We start from the raw sequence: 18,699 nt of genomic DNA on the forward strand, positions 1-18,699 counted from the left end.
AAGGGGAAACGGTCCTTAAATTTGCTATGCATTGTTTTGTGGTGCCTTTCTAAATTCCCCTTTTTACTTATCGATATACTTGTGTGACATGGAAGACCTATGCACTTATCTTTCACTGTTGCAAACAAAAATTCATTTTTCCATTCCAAATGGAAGTTGTAGGTTTTCGGTTTCTTTTTAGATGGCCCGGGTTTGTAATTCATTGTTAACGCTAGCTAGGTATGTATTTTTTAATTATAAAAAGAGAAGAGGAGAGCACTAGCTACAACTGTAGTCTGACACTTCTGAGCAGTAGACATGCACGCCACGCACGATAAGCTTTTCTTTTTTCCCAATTCTGCACTTGCAACCAAAGGTGTCATGAGTTATGGCGCCTTCTGGTTATTAGGAAAGAGGAAGAGTGCACCTCTGTACTTTGTGAGGATAAGATTGGTCACGCTGGAGCCTGTCTCTACCCCAGTTCAATGTGCAAAGAAGAAATAAAGTTTCAGTAAATTTAACAGAGAACTAAAACCCAACGACCTTCAATGAAAGGGCCCTCGAGCTTGGTTGTTTCTTTGCATTCATCTGTCAGAGCCAAGTGCTCAAATCTGACCAGCGCTTCATGCAGGCTCCCCAACTCCAGAGGGAGAATGAAGTCAGCACTCTCTGCTTTCCCCCGACCGCCTTCCTTCCTGAGCAAGCACCCAGGCAAAGGAGAAACCCCCTGTAGGGTTTGCGGGAAGCAGGGCTTTGCATTTTCCCCCTCAGTGCCCCCTGGCATTCAGGACGGCTGCCCCGCAGGCTGGTGGCCCAGGGGAAAAGCCTGTATGGGCAGGCGTGCCATGGGGCTTGGTGGAGGTTGTTTGCTTGACCCCAAGCCCTGTAAAGGGGATGGTCTGGGCTGTCGTCTAACTCCGTCTGCGCTCCTAGCCAAGGAAGCGCTTTCTCCTCAATGCTCACAGGCATCAGCCCCAACTCCCCTTGGCAGCTGGTTAGCCAATTGCTTTAATCCCCCACCACGGAGCTCCCTGCTGAATGCGCACAGGCAGTCAGTGCCAGCAGCCTTGCCTCCCCTCCTGAGGCTGGGGGGGCCGTACTCAGAGAAATACCTTCTTGCGGGCTCCAGGATCGACTGGTCGATTGCAATCAACTGGTTGGTGACCACTGATCTAAAAGCTCTTTGTTCTCTAACTGTGCAAAAGCCTGGATTATAACTTACTTTTTAATCCCTTCTGTTCTTTTCTGCCTTTTTCTTCCTTTTCAGAGTCATATCGTTTCTGAGGTTTTTCTTTTATTTCATTTTTCTTTACTTCCTTTTCCTGGTACTGAAGGCAAAAGATAAAATTAAAGTGCTATGCTATATTAAATTGAAATGACCAGTTTTCAAATGCCAAGAACCAAAGTTCAGAGTTCTGCATTTCTCTGCCAGACCCATCACTAACATTAGTAATTAATTTAGTGTGGAGAGCAGGGTGATAATAAAATGAAGAGAGTGAACAGCACAGGTGACCTATAGTGGGAAACAAAGCCTTTCACACTTGATTTGCTGATTTAAAATCCAGACAAGGTTGCTAGTGAATAAAAGTCATCTGATCTGTACATAAACTTACATAAAAGGTGTTTAGTGCCCTTAGTCCAGTTCCTATTGAACAGATGTTCACATGATAAAATTACCACCAAAATTAGCACTATTCAATCAATGCTTTAAGCAGCAGAGTTTGGACATACACAAGGACAGAATAAGGACATACTAGCATTACAGTGAATTATACTACGATGACTTTATAATGGGAGAGACTAGAAACTATTAGCATCCACATTTCTTGTTCTTTCAATACCCCAAGTATGCTAAGTGCTTTTCTAGCACAAATAATACACAAAGTCTCTGTTTCAAAGAGCTTACAGTTTCCCTTCTTGTGATATGTCTAAAACTAGGACAAACTGTAGGGAGCAGAAAGTGTGATGGAAGCCACGGGTAACAAAAAGATCTTGCTATTACTCAATGAAAACATTCACATCTTGCTATGTGCACAAACTGCAAGCAGCAATACAGTGGTCTCAGGCAGCTAAACAACATTACATTGTTCAATAGCATTTTTTATAGAAGGCCATTTTAGTTTTTCCCCCAATACTGTACACTTATTCTTTACCTTTTCTACCCCAGATCCTCCTTAAAATATAATCTTGTGCTCAGTTAGGAACATAATAGTACTTCAAATCAAAGAAACACAAACTGCTTCAGAAATGTTTTGAGATTAATCTGAAGCGTATGTGTCTTAAATGTTTAATTTCAGATTTTTATTCTATATTGTCTACATTCCATCTAAAAATAACTAAAAGAAACTCTAGCAAGACAAGCCTCCTGCACAGCTATTTGGGAGACTCGGGTTTATAAGTGATTTCAGGATTCCAATTCCTAGTTAGATACCAAAATACAGAAATTACAGTAATGGTATACTTAAAAACACAGAGATGGCATGTTAGCCATACCATATAAGAACACTTCATAGTGTGATAATGACTGGACACTCACTAGGTGGCTGAATGCCTTACTATAAAATAAGGGGAAGAATGCCAAACTAAAGGTGGTCAGAGATGCAAGGTAACGGACAAGTGGCTAAAATAGATAGTACAAGGGTTGTTTAGAATGAAATCTAACCAGTTCTCAAACAACTGAAAAAAGGAAGATGGAGAGATTCATAGGCGCTGACTCTATGGGTGCTCTGGGGCTGGAATACCCTCGGAAAATAAACAGTGGGTGCTAAGCACCCACTGGCAGCACTGCAGGTTGCGCCTCCTCCCCCTGCACTTCCTGCCCACCAGCGGCCCTGTCAATCAGCTCCTCCCACTCCCTCCCACCGCAGATCAGCTGCAGGGGCAGGAAGAGGAGGGGGAGGGGGCGGGAAGAGGTGGAGTGGGGACAGGGCCTGAGGCAGAGCAGGGTTCAAGCACGCCCCAGCAACTCATTAAGTTAGGGCCTATAATAATATATGGAGATATACCTATCTCCTAGAACTGGAAGGGACCCTGAAGGGTTATCGAGTCCAGCCCCCTGCCTTCACTAGCAGGACCAAGTACTGATTTTGCCCCAGATCCCTAAGTGGCGCTCTCAAGAACTGAACTCACAACCCTGGGTTTAGCAGGCCAATGCTCAAACTACTGAGCTATCCCTCCCCCCATGGAGAGGTTTATACTCTACTGAAGACTAAACAGAAGAAAAAGACAAGCTAACTTAATATACACTTACTTTTTGAACAGTTTTAGGATTACCTTTGATAAATTGCCTCTTTCCTTTGACATGTCCTCCAGATTCAGATCACACTTAGAGACACGCTTCTCTCCTAACATGCTCCCTTCTTTATTATGTTCAGTATACAAGGAAAACTTTTCAAACAGAGTCTCCCCTATAGAGTGTGCAGTGGGCTTCTCTTTCATTTTATCCTCATTAACTCTCCCAATTATATTTTTGTCTTTGCGATCAGAAACAGTAGGCTTTTGAGGTGTCTGAAGTATGTCCCTGGCATAATATTTGTCTGATTTAAACTTTGTTTTTTAAATTTCATAACACTGCTTACCTCCCCAACTGAATCAGTCGACTTGCGTCCTTTTTCATCAGTGCACAATTTCAAACTTTTTTGCACTAGAGCAGGTGTAGGTGAAACTTTGTCTAACTCTGCTTTTGCCTTTTCTTGAGCTTTTTGTTTTTTGTGCATATTTTTCTTCTCCAAATAGGTGTCCTTTGTTTCCACTTTTCTACTTTCCTCTTTGTAATCTTCAGCCTTTTTAAGTTTCTTCTTTTTTCTTTTAACCTTAAGCTCAATGCTGTCCTCTTCAGTACTTGCTGACCCATCTGGCTGCCTGTCAGCAATGGAATCCTTCATAACAATTTCCTGTTCAGATTTCTCTTTTCCACTTTTTATCTTTTGTTTCTCCTCTCTACCCTCAGAACACAAGTCTGAATTTTCATTATCAGCTACTTGAGAAAACGAATCATCTAGGGTGCTTGACTCGGAGTCAAACTGAAGGTCACCATGTTTTTCCTTTCGCAATTTTTTATTTTCTTTAGAATCCTCTTTACATTTGGTCTTTAAATCTTTAATTTCTCCCTTCTTTTTCTTGATTTCTTTAGAATCTTCTTTCTTCTGCTTCTTAGGATCTTTTGAATCTTCCTTGGTTTCTGAAGTTCTTTTCTTTGGTTTTGAATCTAAAATCAAACTATCTGAGGAGTTTTCACGTTCCAGTCTGGGTTTCTCTTTGAATTTTGCAGACTTTGATTTTTTCTTTTTCAGATCATCTGGGCTTCTATCCTCGCCATCTTTTGATTTTTTCTTCTTCTTCTTTGGTGACGTGTCTTCTTTTGCTTCACTTTGAAGGTCACTGTCAGATTCTGCCTCAAATAAGTCGTCATTTAAAGACAGCTTCTATAAAATGAAGAAAAACAGAAAACATTTCTTTCCTCCTTTCCCAATTAAACTTTATTATTTATGTATTTCAGTGCACAACAGTGTTCTACATGCTTAAATCCATAGTGCCCAAACCCAGGGTAGTGCAAGATTTCAAATTTTTAAATACATCTGCAGTTTGTAGTGGTTATTCCCATTTTAGCTGACCATTACTAAGTCCTCTTTGAAACGGGACTAGATCAAAGTGCATTAACAAACTTAATGCATGCCAGCAGGGTCCACAGGAACAGATAGTCCATGGCAGAATAGTGCAGGGGAAATTCACCCCCCTGCTTGCTGTGAACGAATTATTTGTGTAGACAAGCCCTTACTCAAGTTACTACCTCTAGAAGTGGCATCAACAGGCACATGGAGGAAAAATAAAATAAAAACAGGCAGGATGTATCTGGGTAGCTATGTTGAGCAGCAAAATAGAGCAGAAACTTGATTCTGGACTCTTTCTTGCTTCAAGAGTCGGTCCTGGTCTACACTTAAAGTTTAGACTGACCTAACTGCCAGTGAAGAAATGACTAGCTTCTTCCATCAGTTTAGCTACTGATTCTTGGGGAGGTGGATTTCCTCCCCTGAGGAAAACACCCTGTCAATGTAGAAAGTGTCTACATTACAACGCTACAGTGGCATAGCTGCAGCTGTGCCGCTGTAGCACCCATAATGTAGACATGTCTAATTAACTTGATATTGCAAAGGTGATCTACTGATTCTCCAGAAGTAAGGCACAAGATTCCAAAGAAACCTGTTGTAGGTTATTTTAAAGCACATGGGTATGTCCACACTGCCATAAAACAGACAGGGCTGACCTGAGTCAGCTGACTTTGGCTTGCGGGGCTCAGGCCCCAAGGCTATAAAATTGCAGCATAGACATCTGGGCGTGGGCTGGAGCCCAGCAAGGGGGAGAGGATCCCAGAGCTGAGGCTCCAGCCTGAGCATCTACATTGCAATTTTATTGCCTTGCAACCTGAGCCCAAGTCAGCCGAAATGGGCCAGCTGCAGGGTGTTATTGCAATATAGACATACCCTACAAGAGCCTCTTCAAAACTCATGTGCCCATCATCCATTGCACTTACTATAAATTAAACAGGAACAAAGAAAAAATCCCAGGGATTACTGGGGGAAAGAACATTCAAACAAGGCAGGGAGGGAAAGTACGGCTTCAAAGAATGAGTGAGCAAAGAGTTCTCACTGGAAGAGGATAGGGTTTGGGTGTGGGGACGGTAAAAAGATTTTCATTTAACTGCCTGCTGAATGTTGATTAGACTGGCCCTTTACCATTTAACTAAATTGAGCTTAAAATTAAACTTTGAGATGAATCTGGGTAAGGTACATTCATTCCCTGTCTGATGCAGAAAACTGTCTAAGACAAATAATAATAGCAAGGCTGAGGTTTAACAACAACAACAAAAAAAGATAGCGCAAAACAGAGCAGTGCTTTAAACTAAAAAGACTATCCATAATGGTCTCCATTCCTGCTGCCCTCCCTGCAAAAGCTTCGTCTACAAGAGACAGAAGAAAATGGTGGTAAGACTGATATCAGATTCTGCATTCTGTGCCTACAATTATTCCACTGGTATAGACACAACTGTTACTATTAATGAGAAAAACAGTTCCTACCTGTAATTCTAGCTTTCAGAAGATAACTGCTTTATCAATCTATGTAAATATTTAGAAATCTAGTTAACCTTGTTTCACAATATGGACTGAGAAGTAAGCATTCCAATATACAAAATGAATCTCTTGTCCAGGGGTTGGCAACCTATGGCATGTGTGCCAAAGGCAGCACACAAGCTGATTTACTGTGGCACGCTGCTGCCAGCCTGGGGTCCCCGCCGCCGGCCCTGCTCAGCCCGCTGTCGGCCTGGATGGACGGAACCCTGGGCCGGCAGCAAGCTGAGCGGGGCTGGCAGCTGGGACCCCGCTCAGCCCACTGCCAGTCTGGGGTTCCATCTACCGGCCCCTGTAAATGTAAAATGTATTACAGGCGCGCAAAACCTTAAATTACTGCAAATAAATGAAGACTTGGCACACCACTTCTGAAAGGTTGCCGACCCCTGCTCTAGTCTTACAGTGTAAGGATATCAAAACCAGCAGGAAAGCATGCAAACGTACAGTAGGCTTTAAAAGAAGATTAAATGTTCAGATGCAAAATATACCCATCAAAACTTAAGTGTTAAGGAATGTTTTCAAACTACTCTAACAATAGGAGAGCCTATTTTATACTGAAATGTAGAAAAATTTTTATTTTTATGACTATTCTAGGAGAAAAGATAGCTATACTAGCAGGTCATACACTTCATTTCTTGTATAGGCTGAGTTTATTGCACAAACCAGAGGTTCCTTCCATCCTCCCCTACAAGCTCTCTGTGTTGTCGTCTCCCATTCCCCTTCTTTTTCAGGGATTCACTGTAACGCCCCACAACCTCCCTGCTGCCATGGGTTTTGCATGCCCCAGTTTCTCTCCCCCCCCCCCACCATGGCAAGAGCTATATGGCCCCCCCTTTGGGGGTCCCCCATTCTCCACCACCTATGACAGGAGCTCTGTGTGCACCCTTATTTCACCTCCTTCTCCCCAGTCCCTTTCCCCCATGCCAGACACTCCCAATTTATCTGGGTGATTAGTCATTCAGGGCATCAAAATATTAAACTGTATAAAGAAGCCAAACAGGAGTATTTTTATGCCACAAAAGGCATTAACTGATGTCATCAACTAGCTGCTTGAACTATATACGATTGCAGAGGTGCCTGAAACAATGATTGTAGTAATCTGATGGTAGGGTTTCCATTTCTTGCCTTTTGGTTTTCCAATTTCCCCAAAAATCAATAAGGTTCTGGCCACTGATGCCTTGCACATTCCCAATAATTTTGGAATTGATCGGATGCTAGGTTCACAAGTTATCACATCACATTACATACAGAGAAATGCCATCAAATTAAATGTAAGGACCGCATAAGCTTGGCCAAAAAGGGCACTTATGGCATTTTTTTTCTAATTTAAGAGATTTTTGTAATCTTACCCAAGCTTTAATTAATAGTAACTCCCAAGCAAGCAAGCAATGGTCATTACAATAAAGGCCTCTACTACAAAGAAATTTTGATTATATTTTAGAGTCTGCACGCAACTCCATGGAACATTTAATACCAGAAAATAAGGCCTAAAAAGGGAAAGCCATCTTTAATGGAAGGTGAGGGGAAAGCAGACATACCTGTATGTCCTTCTTAACGGGTTTAGGCTTATTATCCACAATTTTTTTTCTGAATTCAAGCAGCACTTCTTTACAGTCTTCCAGATGAACCTCTGGTTCCCAGGTATCATCATCCGAGGTATATCCCTTCCACCGCACTTTGTACAGAATTTTACCCTGTGAGAGCAAAAAGAACTTATAAAACAAGAGTTTAGGGGGGGGGGGGGTTTCTACAGTATCGACTTGCTCTTGTGCATCTCAATGTATAATGGTTTAGTCTAATCTCATTTTATAGGATGAAAATGTTAATTCCTAAAAAGTGAGATGAGCCGTGTTTTGCTATAATCATTCATGCAAACATGTTCTCATAGTTCTCATAGTTTGAAGTATTACACGAAAGAGGTTTTAAGTACAGTGAGTATAAAACTTATTTCTTACAGTAGTTCACTAAACTTCTGTTAACCATTTGGTTTTGCCCAAAGTTCTTTGCTGCTTCTCAAAACAAATTTAGCAATTTCATATTACAATGATGAACAAATCACTTTCCTAGATCAGGATATACCGTGATGGGACACACACATTGACTACTCAACTTCACAAGAATGAAGTCTGCTACAAGAACTCAGTTTTTTCCTTTCCTGGCTTCACACTGCAGCATACATGTGCCCAGAAGCACTTGAATTGAAGAGCAGGGTGGAGTAAAAAAATAAAAATAAATTAGGGCTGTCAATTAATTGTAGTTAACTCACACAATTAACTAAAAAAATTAATCATGATTAAAAAAAATAATTGCAATTAATTGCTCTTAAAACAATAGAATACCAACTGAAATTTATGAAATATTTGTGGATGTTTTTCTACATTTTCAATATTGATTCCAATTACAACACAGAACACAAAGTACACAGTGCTCACTTTATATTATTTTGTATTACAAATATATGCACTGTAAAAATGATAAAGAAAAGAAATAGCGTTTTTCAATTCACCTCATACAAATACTGAAGCGCAAACTCTTTACTGTGAAAGTGTAACCTACAAATGCAGATTTTTTTTTGTTACATAACTGCACTCAAAAACACAACAGTGTAAAACTTAAGAGCTTACAAGTCCACTCAGTCCTACTTCTTATTCTGCCAATCGCTACGTTTCTTTACATTGACGGGAGATACTGCTGCCTGCTTATTTACAATGTCACCTGAAAGTAAGAACAGGTGTTCGCATGGCACTTTTGTAGCCGGCGTTGCAAGGTATTTACATGCCAGATATGTGCTGGGTCATCCTCCGAGACTGCTATAACATGAAATATATTCAGAATGCAGGTAAAACAGTGCAGGAGACATACAATTCTCCCCCCAAGGAGTACAGTCACATATTTAATTGATGCATTATTTTTTTTATGAGCATCATCAGCATGGAAGTGTGTCCTCTGGAATGGTGGCAGAAGCATGAAGGGCATGCGAATGTTTAGCATATCTGGCACATAAATATCTTGCAACACCAGCTACAACAGTGCCATGTGAACGCCTGTTCTCACTTTCAGATGACATTGTAAACAAGAAGCAGGCAGCATTATCTCCTGAAAATTGTAACCAATCTTGTTTGTCTAAGTGATTGGCTGACCAAAAAGTAGGACTGAGTGGACTTGTAGGCTCTAAAGTTTCACATTGTTTTATTTTTGAATGCAGTTTTTGTACATAATTCTACATTTGTAAGTTCAACTTTCATGATAAAGAGATTGCACTACAGTACTTGTATGAGGTGAATTGAAAAATACAATTTTGGTTTTTACAGTGCAAATATTTGTAATAAAAAATAAATATAAAGTGAGCAGTGTACACTTTGTATTTATTTAAAGTGACCAGTGTACACTTTGTACTCTGTGTTGTAATTGAAATTAATATATTTGAAAATGTTGTAAACATCCAAAAATGTTTAAAATAAATGGTATTCTATTGTTGTTTAACAGAGCGTGATTCATTTTTTTAATCGCTTGACAGCCCTAAAATAAGTTAAAAAAAGATTTTAAAAGTCATGATTTATTTTATTTAAATGTTAATTCTTTACTTTCTTCCCATTTTATAGTGTTATCGTGCTAAAATAGATGTTTTGCATTTTTTTCTTAGTTTCCTAATTGTTAGGAGAATCTCAGATTTTAGAGATCTCCCCCCCCACACACTTCAATGTTTATCCTTGCCGAAAAAGGAAAGTGCAGGGTCTTACCAACATACTTCATTATAGTACACCTCGATCCCGATATAACGTGACCTGATATAACACGAATTCGGATATAACGCGGTAAAGCAGCGCTCCGGGGGGACGGGGCAGCACAGTCCGATGGATCAAAGCAAGTTCGATATAACGTGGTTTCACCTATAACGCGGTAAGATTTTTTGGCTCCCGAGGACAGCGTTATATCAGGGTAGAGGTGTAACACCATAAATTCAAACACAAAACAGATAAGCAAATAATTGTGCTATATTTGCAACCAGCACCACCTTCTAATATACTGAACTTTCAAAAGTGAAAAAGCTGCAATGCTTAAACCAAAAACTGTACTCCAACAGGGTTTTGCACTCAAGTCATATCCCGTCTTGATTTAAAGACGTCCAACTGCCTAAGCACATCCCTAAGTCACCTCAATCTCCTCCTGGAGGAAAAAGATTGGCCATCTTATGTCTCTCACTATAAGACTATTTTCCAGACCACATATCATTCTTTTAGTATTTCTCCAAACCTTTTCCAATTTATTAACATCCTTTTTGGAGTCCGGATACTAGAAATGGACACAGTATTCCAGTAATGGTCTCACTAATATACTGAGGTAATATCTCCCTACTCCTATTCAAAATTCCCGATTGAACATCCAAGATCATACTAGCCATCAAGTACACCACATCACTGGGAACTCATGTTCAATGGGTCATCAACACCATGTCCCAACTTCTCTTCGGTGTCACTGCATTCCAGGCTAAAGGATGGGGGACTGTAAGTGTAACCTATATTCTTTGTTCTTGGATGTATGCCTTTTCATTTGGTTGTATTAAAAACATACGTTGGTCAAATGAGCCCACCTTACCAAGAGACCTGTCTCCACTGCTATTTACCATTCCACCAATTTATATTCTCTGCAAATTCTATCAGCAGAGATTTTGTTATTTCTTTCAGATCATTGAAAGAAATATTGAATAGCATTGGGCTAAGAACAGATTCCTGGAGCATCCTGCTAGAAATACCCCCACTAGATGACTCCTCATTTAGTTATTTTGAAATCTTTTAACCAAGTTTTAACCTATTTAATATGTGCTACATTGATTTTGTAGCGTGCAAACTTTTTTAAAAATCAGAATATCATGCAGAATAAGTCAGATGTCTAACAGAATATGCTTTAACTTCTGTAAATGTGGTTACCATTATCAACCAATCTCACCAAAAAACAATATCAAATCTGTCTGACAAGACCATTTTCCATAAGACCATGCTGATTGGTATTAATTATGTTACCATATTTTAATTCTTTATTAAGTACGTTCCATGTCAGAATATCCATGACATGAGACAATTTCACTAACCGAAAAGGCTCTGGATTAAAGCACTTTAGATGCAAGAGGATTTTGTTTCTTTTGAGGGAAAGTGAACGGTGGTTCTCAAAAATTACATTGTTTTCCAACTATTTTGGAGAGAGAAGTTTCAAAAGAAATTTTGCTCCTCTTGACTATTCTAAATACATTTGTCATCAGCAAGCTCTGCATCTCACTGTTCACCCCCTTTTGCAGATCCTTAATATATTAAACACAAGACCTAGTACACAACCTTGCTACATCCCACTTAATCTTTTACAGTTGAACACTTACCATTTATTCCCATTTGTTTTCTATACAAGTCAGTGTCTAAGACTATGTCTACACTACAAATTACTTCACTCAGGGGTGTGAATAATCCACACCCTATAAGCAATGTAAATTATACCAACCTAAGCGCCGGTGTAGACAGCGCTATGTTAGCAGGAGAGCTTCCCCCACTGACATAGCTACTGCCTCTCCTGGAGGCAGGAGTTATTAAGCCGATGAGAGTGTCTTCACTGGAAGAATTACGGCAGTATAGCTGCATCAGTGCAGCTGTGCCACTATAAGTGATGTAATATAGACATAGCCTAATTCAAGACAGTACTTTATTTAATACTTAATTTCCGCACAGATTCTTGTGATGAACTTTGTCAAAGATTTTTTGAAAACCAATTTTTTTCTGGGAGGGAGCGGGGGTCACGTTTCTTTAAACAAATTTCCAAAATGTTCACCTGTCTGCTTTCCCCTTCTTTTTAAGGTGATTAGTGCACTAAGCAATACATACCAGAGAGTCTCAGAGAACTAAAAGTGCTTTAATGCTAGCTTCTTTTTGAAATTACAACACTGAAAATACAGAAATAGGGTTTGTCTATATGAAGTCTTAGTGCACAGCACGCTGGGGGGCAAATCTACAGCACTCTAGCCTGCCATGCAGCCACTGGTGTTGCGCACTAAGGGTGTATCTGCACTTAAAATGCTGCAGCAGCGCAGCTGCACCATTCTAGCGCTTCAGTGGAGACACAACCTACACCAGGGGTCGGCAAACTTTTTGGCCACATCTGGGAATAGAAGTTGTACGGCGGGCCATGAATGCTCACAAAATTGGGGTTGAGGTGCAGGAGGGGCTGAGGGCTCTGGTTGGGGGTGTGGGCTCTGGGGTAGGCCCAGAAATCAATTCAGGGTGTGTGAGGGGGCTCTGGGCTGGGGCGGGGCAGTGAGGTGCAGGGGGGAGGGCTCCAGTTGGGGGTGCGGGCTCTGGAGTGGGGATGAGGGGTTTGAGGTGCAGGAGGGTGCTCTGGGCTGGGATCAAGGGGTTCAGAGGGCTGGAGGGGGATCAGGGCTGGGGTTGGGGAGCGGGGAGAGGCTATGGAGTGCAGACTCCAGGAGGTGCTTACTTTAAGCGGCTCCCGGAAGCTGTGGCATGTCCCTTCTCCGGCTTCTATGCGGAGGCACGGCCAGGAGGCTCTGCACACTGCCCTGCCCGCAGGCACCGCCCCTGCAGCTCCCATTAGAGCGCCGGAGGGGGCCATTGGAGTGCGTAGGAGCCACTGCTTCCGGGAGCCACGTGGAACAGCCCCCGACCCTGCTCTCCAGCTGGAGCGCTGGAGGGGTGCAAGCCCCAGACTCCGCTTCCCAGCGGGGGCTCGAGGGCTGGCTTAAAACAGCTGGCGGGCTGGATCCAGCCCATGGGCCGTAGTTTGCCCACCCCTGACTACAATGACAGGAGGGGTTCTCTTGTCGGTGTAGGTACACCTCCCCAAAAGGCTTATAAACTAACCGGCTTATGGTCGAGTATATATGGGGTAGTAAGTGATCGTCCCTGCACCAAAGAGTTTACAATCTAAGGCTTCCAAATCTTGTCAGCTACTCTGCATTGCAAACTCCTGCACCTGTGCAAAGCAGCTAGCAGGACCAGAACCTAAAAAAAAAAAAAAAGTTACAAATGGTTGAAACTCAACTCAATAAAGGCAAAACAGGTAAAGTGCTGACATTTTAAAGTAAAACATTTTCTGTTCAGATTTAGGAATGTTATAAGCTTCAAATGTTCAATTTTTTTTATTTTTTTTGGTAAAGTCAGATTATTTTGAGAGAAATATTTTCCTTTCCAAGTTAAAAAGGACACTATCAAGGTATTTCAAAAGAAAAAACCTTCCCCCACTATTTCTTTAAAGCCCCTCACAAACTTAAAACATATTGAACAATGCAATACTTTGAAAGAACATTTTGTTTTGGTGCAAGTTAACACTTACTTCAGAAGGAGATACATCTTACACTGGGGTATATGTTAGTAAAAAGTTAGCTGTTTTAAGTAGAAAAATTCAAGAAATTAGGGCTAACTCCATAAGCCAGAACTCTTCTGTGTTAAGCTGAGGTGTTACAGATCTGGCAGATAGTGATCAACAAGCTGCACATAAATGTAGTAAGTCTTGAAGCTTTTGCACTTCAGTTTTAATCTGAAGGACTATTTAATTTTCCCTCTACATTTTGGATATTTCTCCACAATCAGAGTGCCTATAAATTTTTTTTATATGTGATGCAGAATTAGACCTATATAAAAACACACAGAATAATACTCAACAACACTTCAGAGTTTCCATCATATTCTATATAAATTTCAAAAGCAGGGCTCTTTGCTTAAGTCACGTTTGTATCTTGCAGATACAAACCTTAATGCTTGGTCTACACTAGGAAATTAAGTCAGTATAACTGCATTTCTCCAGGGTGTAAAAAATCCACTTCCCTGAGTGAAGCAAATAAACTGACCTAACCACCTGTGTAAACAGAGCTAGGTTGACAGGAGAACCCCTCCTGTCAGCATAGGTAGCACCTTCACTGAAGCACAACAGCAGCACAGTTGCAGCAGCTTATGTGTAGACAAGCCCTAAGAGTACCTCAGCATTTCAAAGAAAGGCTAACAAGTTGTGAAAGACATTCCTGCTGTCTCCAATATTGTATTCCTGGCCTGAGAGATTCTGTATCCCAAATGGATCCATGAAAACTACCTAGAAACCACTACAAGGAAAGTAACTTCATACAACAGCAGTGAGAACTTAGAATACTTTTGATGATTACATGATTTAAGTTATATTCAGAAACAACTGGAAGTTCAAGACGGATTAAACAATGTGTTCATTGAAACAATACATTCACTAAGGGCTGGTCCACACTACCCGCCTAATTCGGCGGGTAGAGATCGATCTTCTGGGATCGATTTATCGCGTCTCATCTGGACGCGATAGATCGATCCCAGAAGCGCTCCCCCATCGACTGCGGAACTCCTGCTCGCCGAGAGGTGGAAGCGTAGTCGACGGGGGAGCCTGCCTGCGCCGCGTGGACCCGAAGTAAGTACATTTAGTTCGATATAGGAAACGTCGACTTCAGCTACGCTATTCTCGTAGCTGAAGTTGCGTTTCCTAGATCGATCCCCCGCCCCAGTGTGGACCAGCCCTAAAGGACCACGTTTGTCAGAATCTTATCCCAGTGAGCCACTGATCCAGGAAACGGGTATTTTCACAATGTATTTTATCACTGCAACTACCGCGGGAAAATTGTCAACATGATTTTTTTTTTTAATAATTCTTTCATCCAAAGCTACAAAAAGCCATATTTTATATTAGAGGTTATATAATAAAAGTATTAAGATACAACACTGTTCTCATGGGCTTATAGCCCAAGTAAAACAAAAACAAAAAAATCACCCCAGACAAACCTGACCCACAAGAATCCATATAACCTCAAATATCAGCACCTGTGTCTTTGATGGTTTTATGATTGGGACTCAAAAATGAAAGTATTTTAGGAACAATTTTCTGTCCGTGTCACTTTAAAAATGATTCTCCTTTGTGCCTTTATTCCATGTTACACAGAAGAGTTTCACCACTTCATACAGCCATAAAGAAAGGGTTTGACTCTCCCAGCTTGAGATCCCAGGCTAACTGATCAACTGGGTAGAGACAGTTATGCTAAATGAAGTACTTAAAGCAAAGTATTTTAAATTAGCTTCAAGCAGCTTGAGTTATAAGTGGCCCATGAAGGTGGAAACAAAAAGAACAGAAACCCAAATTCAAGCCTATGCAAGATGCTGCCCTGCTACCTTTGGTTATAGCATTTGAAAATGAAAGCATTTGTGTTGTGAGGGGAAGAGATGGGGAGCCAGCCCACATGAAGGCATCAGCTGTTTGGCTGCTTCCCTCACAGCCCCTCACCATTAGTCTAGCCAGGGATCTAGGACTCAGGTGCAGAACAGAGGAATGCCTGGCCAAGGGAGAGGTGAGACAAGAGTGACACGGGGGCAGGCACTGTGGGAGAAGGGAGGACGTCAGGGGGCTTCTGGGGAAAAGGAAAAGAGAAGGGAATGAATGGAAGAGGTAACAAGCAGGGCAGGCTCCACAACAGCAGCTAGCTCCTGCTACAGGTGGAAAGCTGAAGAGTCTTGGTCTCCCTTCATCCACTCACTACCCCACCAAGCCAGTTCTCCTCATACACTGCCTACCCCCATCTCTGCCAGGCCAGCTCTCTCCTCTCAGCCCACAGGGCCAGGTTTCCCCCCTTTCAGTCACCCACCACACACACCCCTGGGCCGGGGCTCCCCTCATTCACACCCTCCCCGGGCCCCCCTCATTCACTCACACACACACACCCCGGGCCGGGGCCCCCCTCATGCACCCACCCCCATCCCCGGGCCGGGGCCCCCGTCATGCACCCACCCCCCCATCCCCGGGCCCCCCTCATTCACCCCCCATTCCCGGGCCGGGGCTCCCCTCATTCACCCACCCCCTCCGTTTTCACATCCAGGATCTTCTCCACTTCGAACACGTCCTCCTCCTCCTCGCTCTCGCCGCCCGCATCGCCCGCGGCCTTAACAGAACCCGCTGCCGCCGGCTCCTTCTCCTTCTCCGCTTCGGCCGCCGCCGCCGCCTCCTCCCCGCTCCCGGCCGCCGCCATATTGGGGTGAATTTCAAGCGACTACAGCGAAAAGCGCTGCGACAGCCACAACCGGGCGGGTGGCCCCGTGACGCGAACTCTGCGGCCAATCAGCGAGCCGAAACGCAACGTAGCCCCTCCCACCCCCCAGGGTTAATCCCAGCGGCCGCTAAGCGTTTAGAGTGACAGGTCCAAGTAGCCAATTGGTAGCGCCGCAGGGAAGAGCCAATAAGAAGAAGAGGAGCAAAGGGGCGGGGTGGGGGAGAAGTTCCCGCAGCGTGTGGGCTGGGCGGGGCGGCGCGGCGCTCAGAGGCCGTTTGTCTGACCCCAGCAATGAGCCGGGGGCGGGGCTGATGTGGCATTTCTGTCCCCTCCTCTAGCGGGCCCCTCCCTGCCCTTCAGTGCCTGCCGCTTGCCATGCCACAGTGTCCAGGGCACACCGCTGCTGTCTGCCTCCTGCGTCCCGGTCCGCCCCAAGCGCGGGTCCCAGGGCCAGGAGGGACCACGGTGCTGGTCTGGTCTGACCGCCCGTGTAACGCAGGCCAAGGACTTCCCGTTGGAACTGGAGCGTATCTTTAAGAAAAAACATCTGATCTTTATTTAAAAATTGCTAGAGATGGAGAACCCCTACCCCGTGTCAGTTGTTCCAATGGTTAATGATCCTCAGTGTTAAAAATGTGCGATGCTTCATCATCATCATCGTCATCAGGGCAAATACCAGAGCACAAACCGGATTGGTCTCTGGCTAGGTTCTAATTGGCCACAACCTGCAGGATACTGGAATGGCCCTTCCTCAAGGTTTCATTGGTCACTTGCCTCAGCAGCAGAGAAGCTCTTGGCCATTTCAGCTATGAGGAGGATTGACCAGGTTGTTGCAGGTGGTCGGCTTCAGACCAGTATAAACACCTTCAGGATGTGAACATACTAGCCAAGGGGGGTGTGGTGTACTGATCTCAGAGGGCCTCTCCTTCAATGCCCCGCACAAGGTCCCATTGTTTTGACACAATTTTAATATCTTGATCATAAAGGGTTGAATTCACAGAGGTTGTGTGTCTGTTACAGCCTCACCTACAAAACCAGCTTCTTGACTCAGTCTCTAGCGACTCATCTATTCATCTCTGGAGGTCCTCAGTGCAATCTCCAGTGTGTTGGCAAAGATGAAAGCTGTCACATTAACTCAAGCGTAATAGCCACAGTAATTGCTTTCTGCCCACACAGGGGCATGCACAGAAATTCAACGTTGACCCCTTTTGGGGGGGGCATGTTCAGGTCTTCCCTCCCTCCCTCCTGCCCCAACTCCAGCTGGAGCTCGCTCTTCCCTCCTTCCATCCCTCCTGCTCCCTCCCTGCCCTGGCTCCAGGAAGAGCTCACTCTCCTCCCTGCAGCCCCAGGCAGGAGGAGCTCGCTCTCCCTGCCACCGAAGCCTTAGGACTGGAGGAGTTCTGGGCCCCCAGATGATTATTGGGGGTGGGGGGCTGTGCTCCTATTTGCCCCCCCCCTTGTGCATACCTCTGTGCCCACATTGATTATTAGTATTGTATTACAATAATGCCTAGCAACCCCAATCAGGATCAGAACCTTCTTATCTAGGATGCTGTACAATCCATCACCCATATCACCTGCAAAGGCTGATGAGCGCAGTGTTATCACTTCATGTCCTAAACTACTGCATATTTGCATTATTGTGTTTCATGTTAGAAGTGGCTTCATTTCAGGGGTGGATGATGTGATCTCTCTACATAGTTTCTATAGAATTGGCAATATGAGTCTCACAATATTTACTGTGCTTCTTATAGCCCTAGGTCCTGAAACTAAGAATCTCAATTTTCATTTATAAGACCCAGAAAACCTTATTAGCCTTCACGTTGCAGAGAATAGCCAGCAAATGTGAACCAAGTGTACCCTAAAGCTCAGAAATCACTTATGCTATGTCTACACTTAATACTCCTGGGGGAATTCTGCACCAAAAAATTAAAAATTCTGCACACAATTTTAAAAATTCTGTAAAATTCTGCGTATTTTGTTTGTCAAAATAACACAATATAATCATGCCAGTTTCAATTAATTTGGTAATTTATTTCAAAATACCTATCAGCAATTATGTCTGTAACAATACAGAGAACAAAAAAAGATTCAGGGAATGTTTTTTGACAACTAGATTCCTTACTAGGCATATTAATACAGAACTTTGAGCAATAATTCATTTAAACTACAATACATAAATGTATTTCCCATACCCCTCAGAAGCTGCGCAAAGGCTTGGGGGAGTCAGGGTGGGAGAGGGAAGTAATTGCTGGGAAGAAGCCTAGAAGTGAACTTGGAGGGTTGTTGAGTGTGGGTGAAAGAAGTATGGAACAATTTTTGGGGGGGAAGGGGGGGATTGTTAGGGAGTTGGGGAACCTACCCCATGCAGTGCCTCTCCCATTCAGCCAAGCACATCTGCCCCATCCCCATGTGTCCCTGCACCCCCATACCCTTTCAGCCAGGCATAGCCGCACGTGTCCCCATGTGGCCCTGTACCCCCACTTCCTCCCATCTCCATGTGGCCTTGCACCCCCACTCCCCATTCAACCAGGCATAGCTGTCCCT

The 18,699-nt window shown here is 43.3% G+C and overlaps 1 protein-coding gene across 1 annotated transcript in view; it reads right to left on the minus strand.

Annotated features, from left to right (window-relative positions):
• MPHOSPH8 (M-phase phosphoprotein 8) overlaps positions 1-16,131 on the minus strand; it is a 42,804-nt gene extending 26,673 nt beyond the window's left edge. Inside the window, exons 1-4 of the mRNA XM_065407059.1 lie at positions 15,961-16,131; positions 7,643-7,798; positions 3,558-4,403; positions 1,202-1,307 (exon numbers count right to left, since the gene is read on the minus strand). Of these exons, the coding sequence (XP_065263131.1) occupies positions 1,202-1,307; positions 3,558-4,403; positions 7,643-7,798; positions 15,961-16,131 (1,279 nt within the window). The remainder of the gene's footprint in view (positions 1-1,201; positions 1,308-3,557; positions 4,404-7,642; positions 7,799-15,960) is intronic.
• Between the last annotated feature and the right edge of the window lie 2,568 nt (positions 16,132-18,699).

This window comes from Emys orbicularis, chromosome 1, assembly GCF_028017835.1.
Source record: "Emys orbicularis isolate rEmyOrb1 chromosome 1, rEmyOrb1.hap1, whole genome shotgun sequence".
Classification (NCBI taxonomy): Eukaryota; Metazoa; Chordata; order Testudines; family Emydidae; genus Emys; species Emys orbicularis.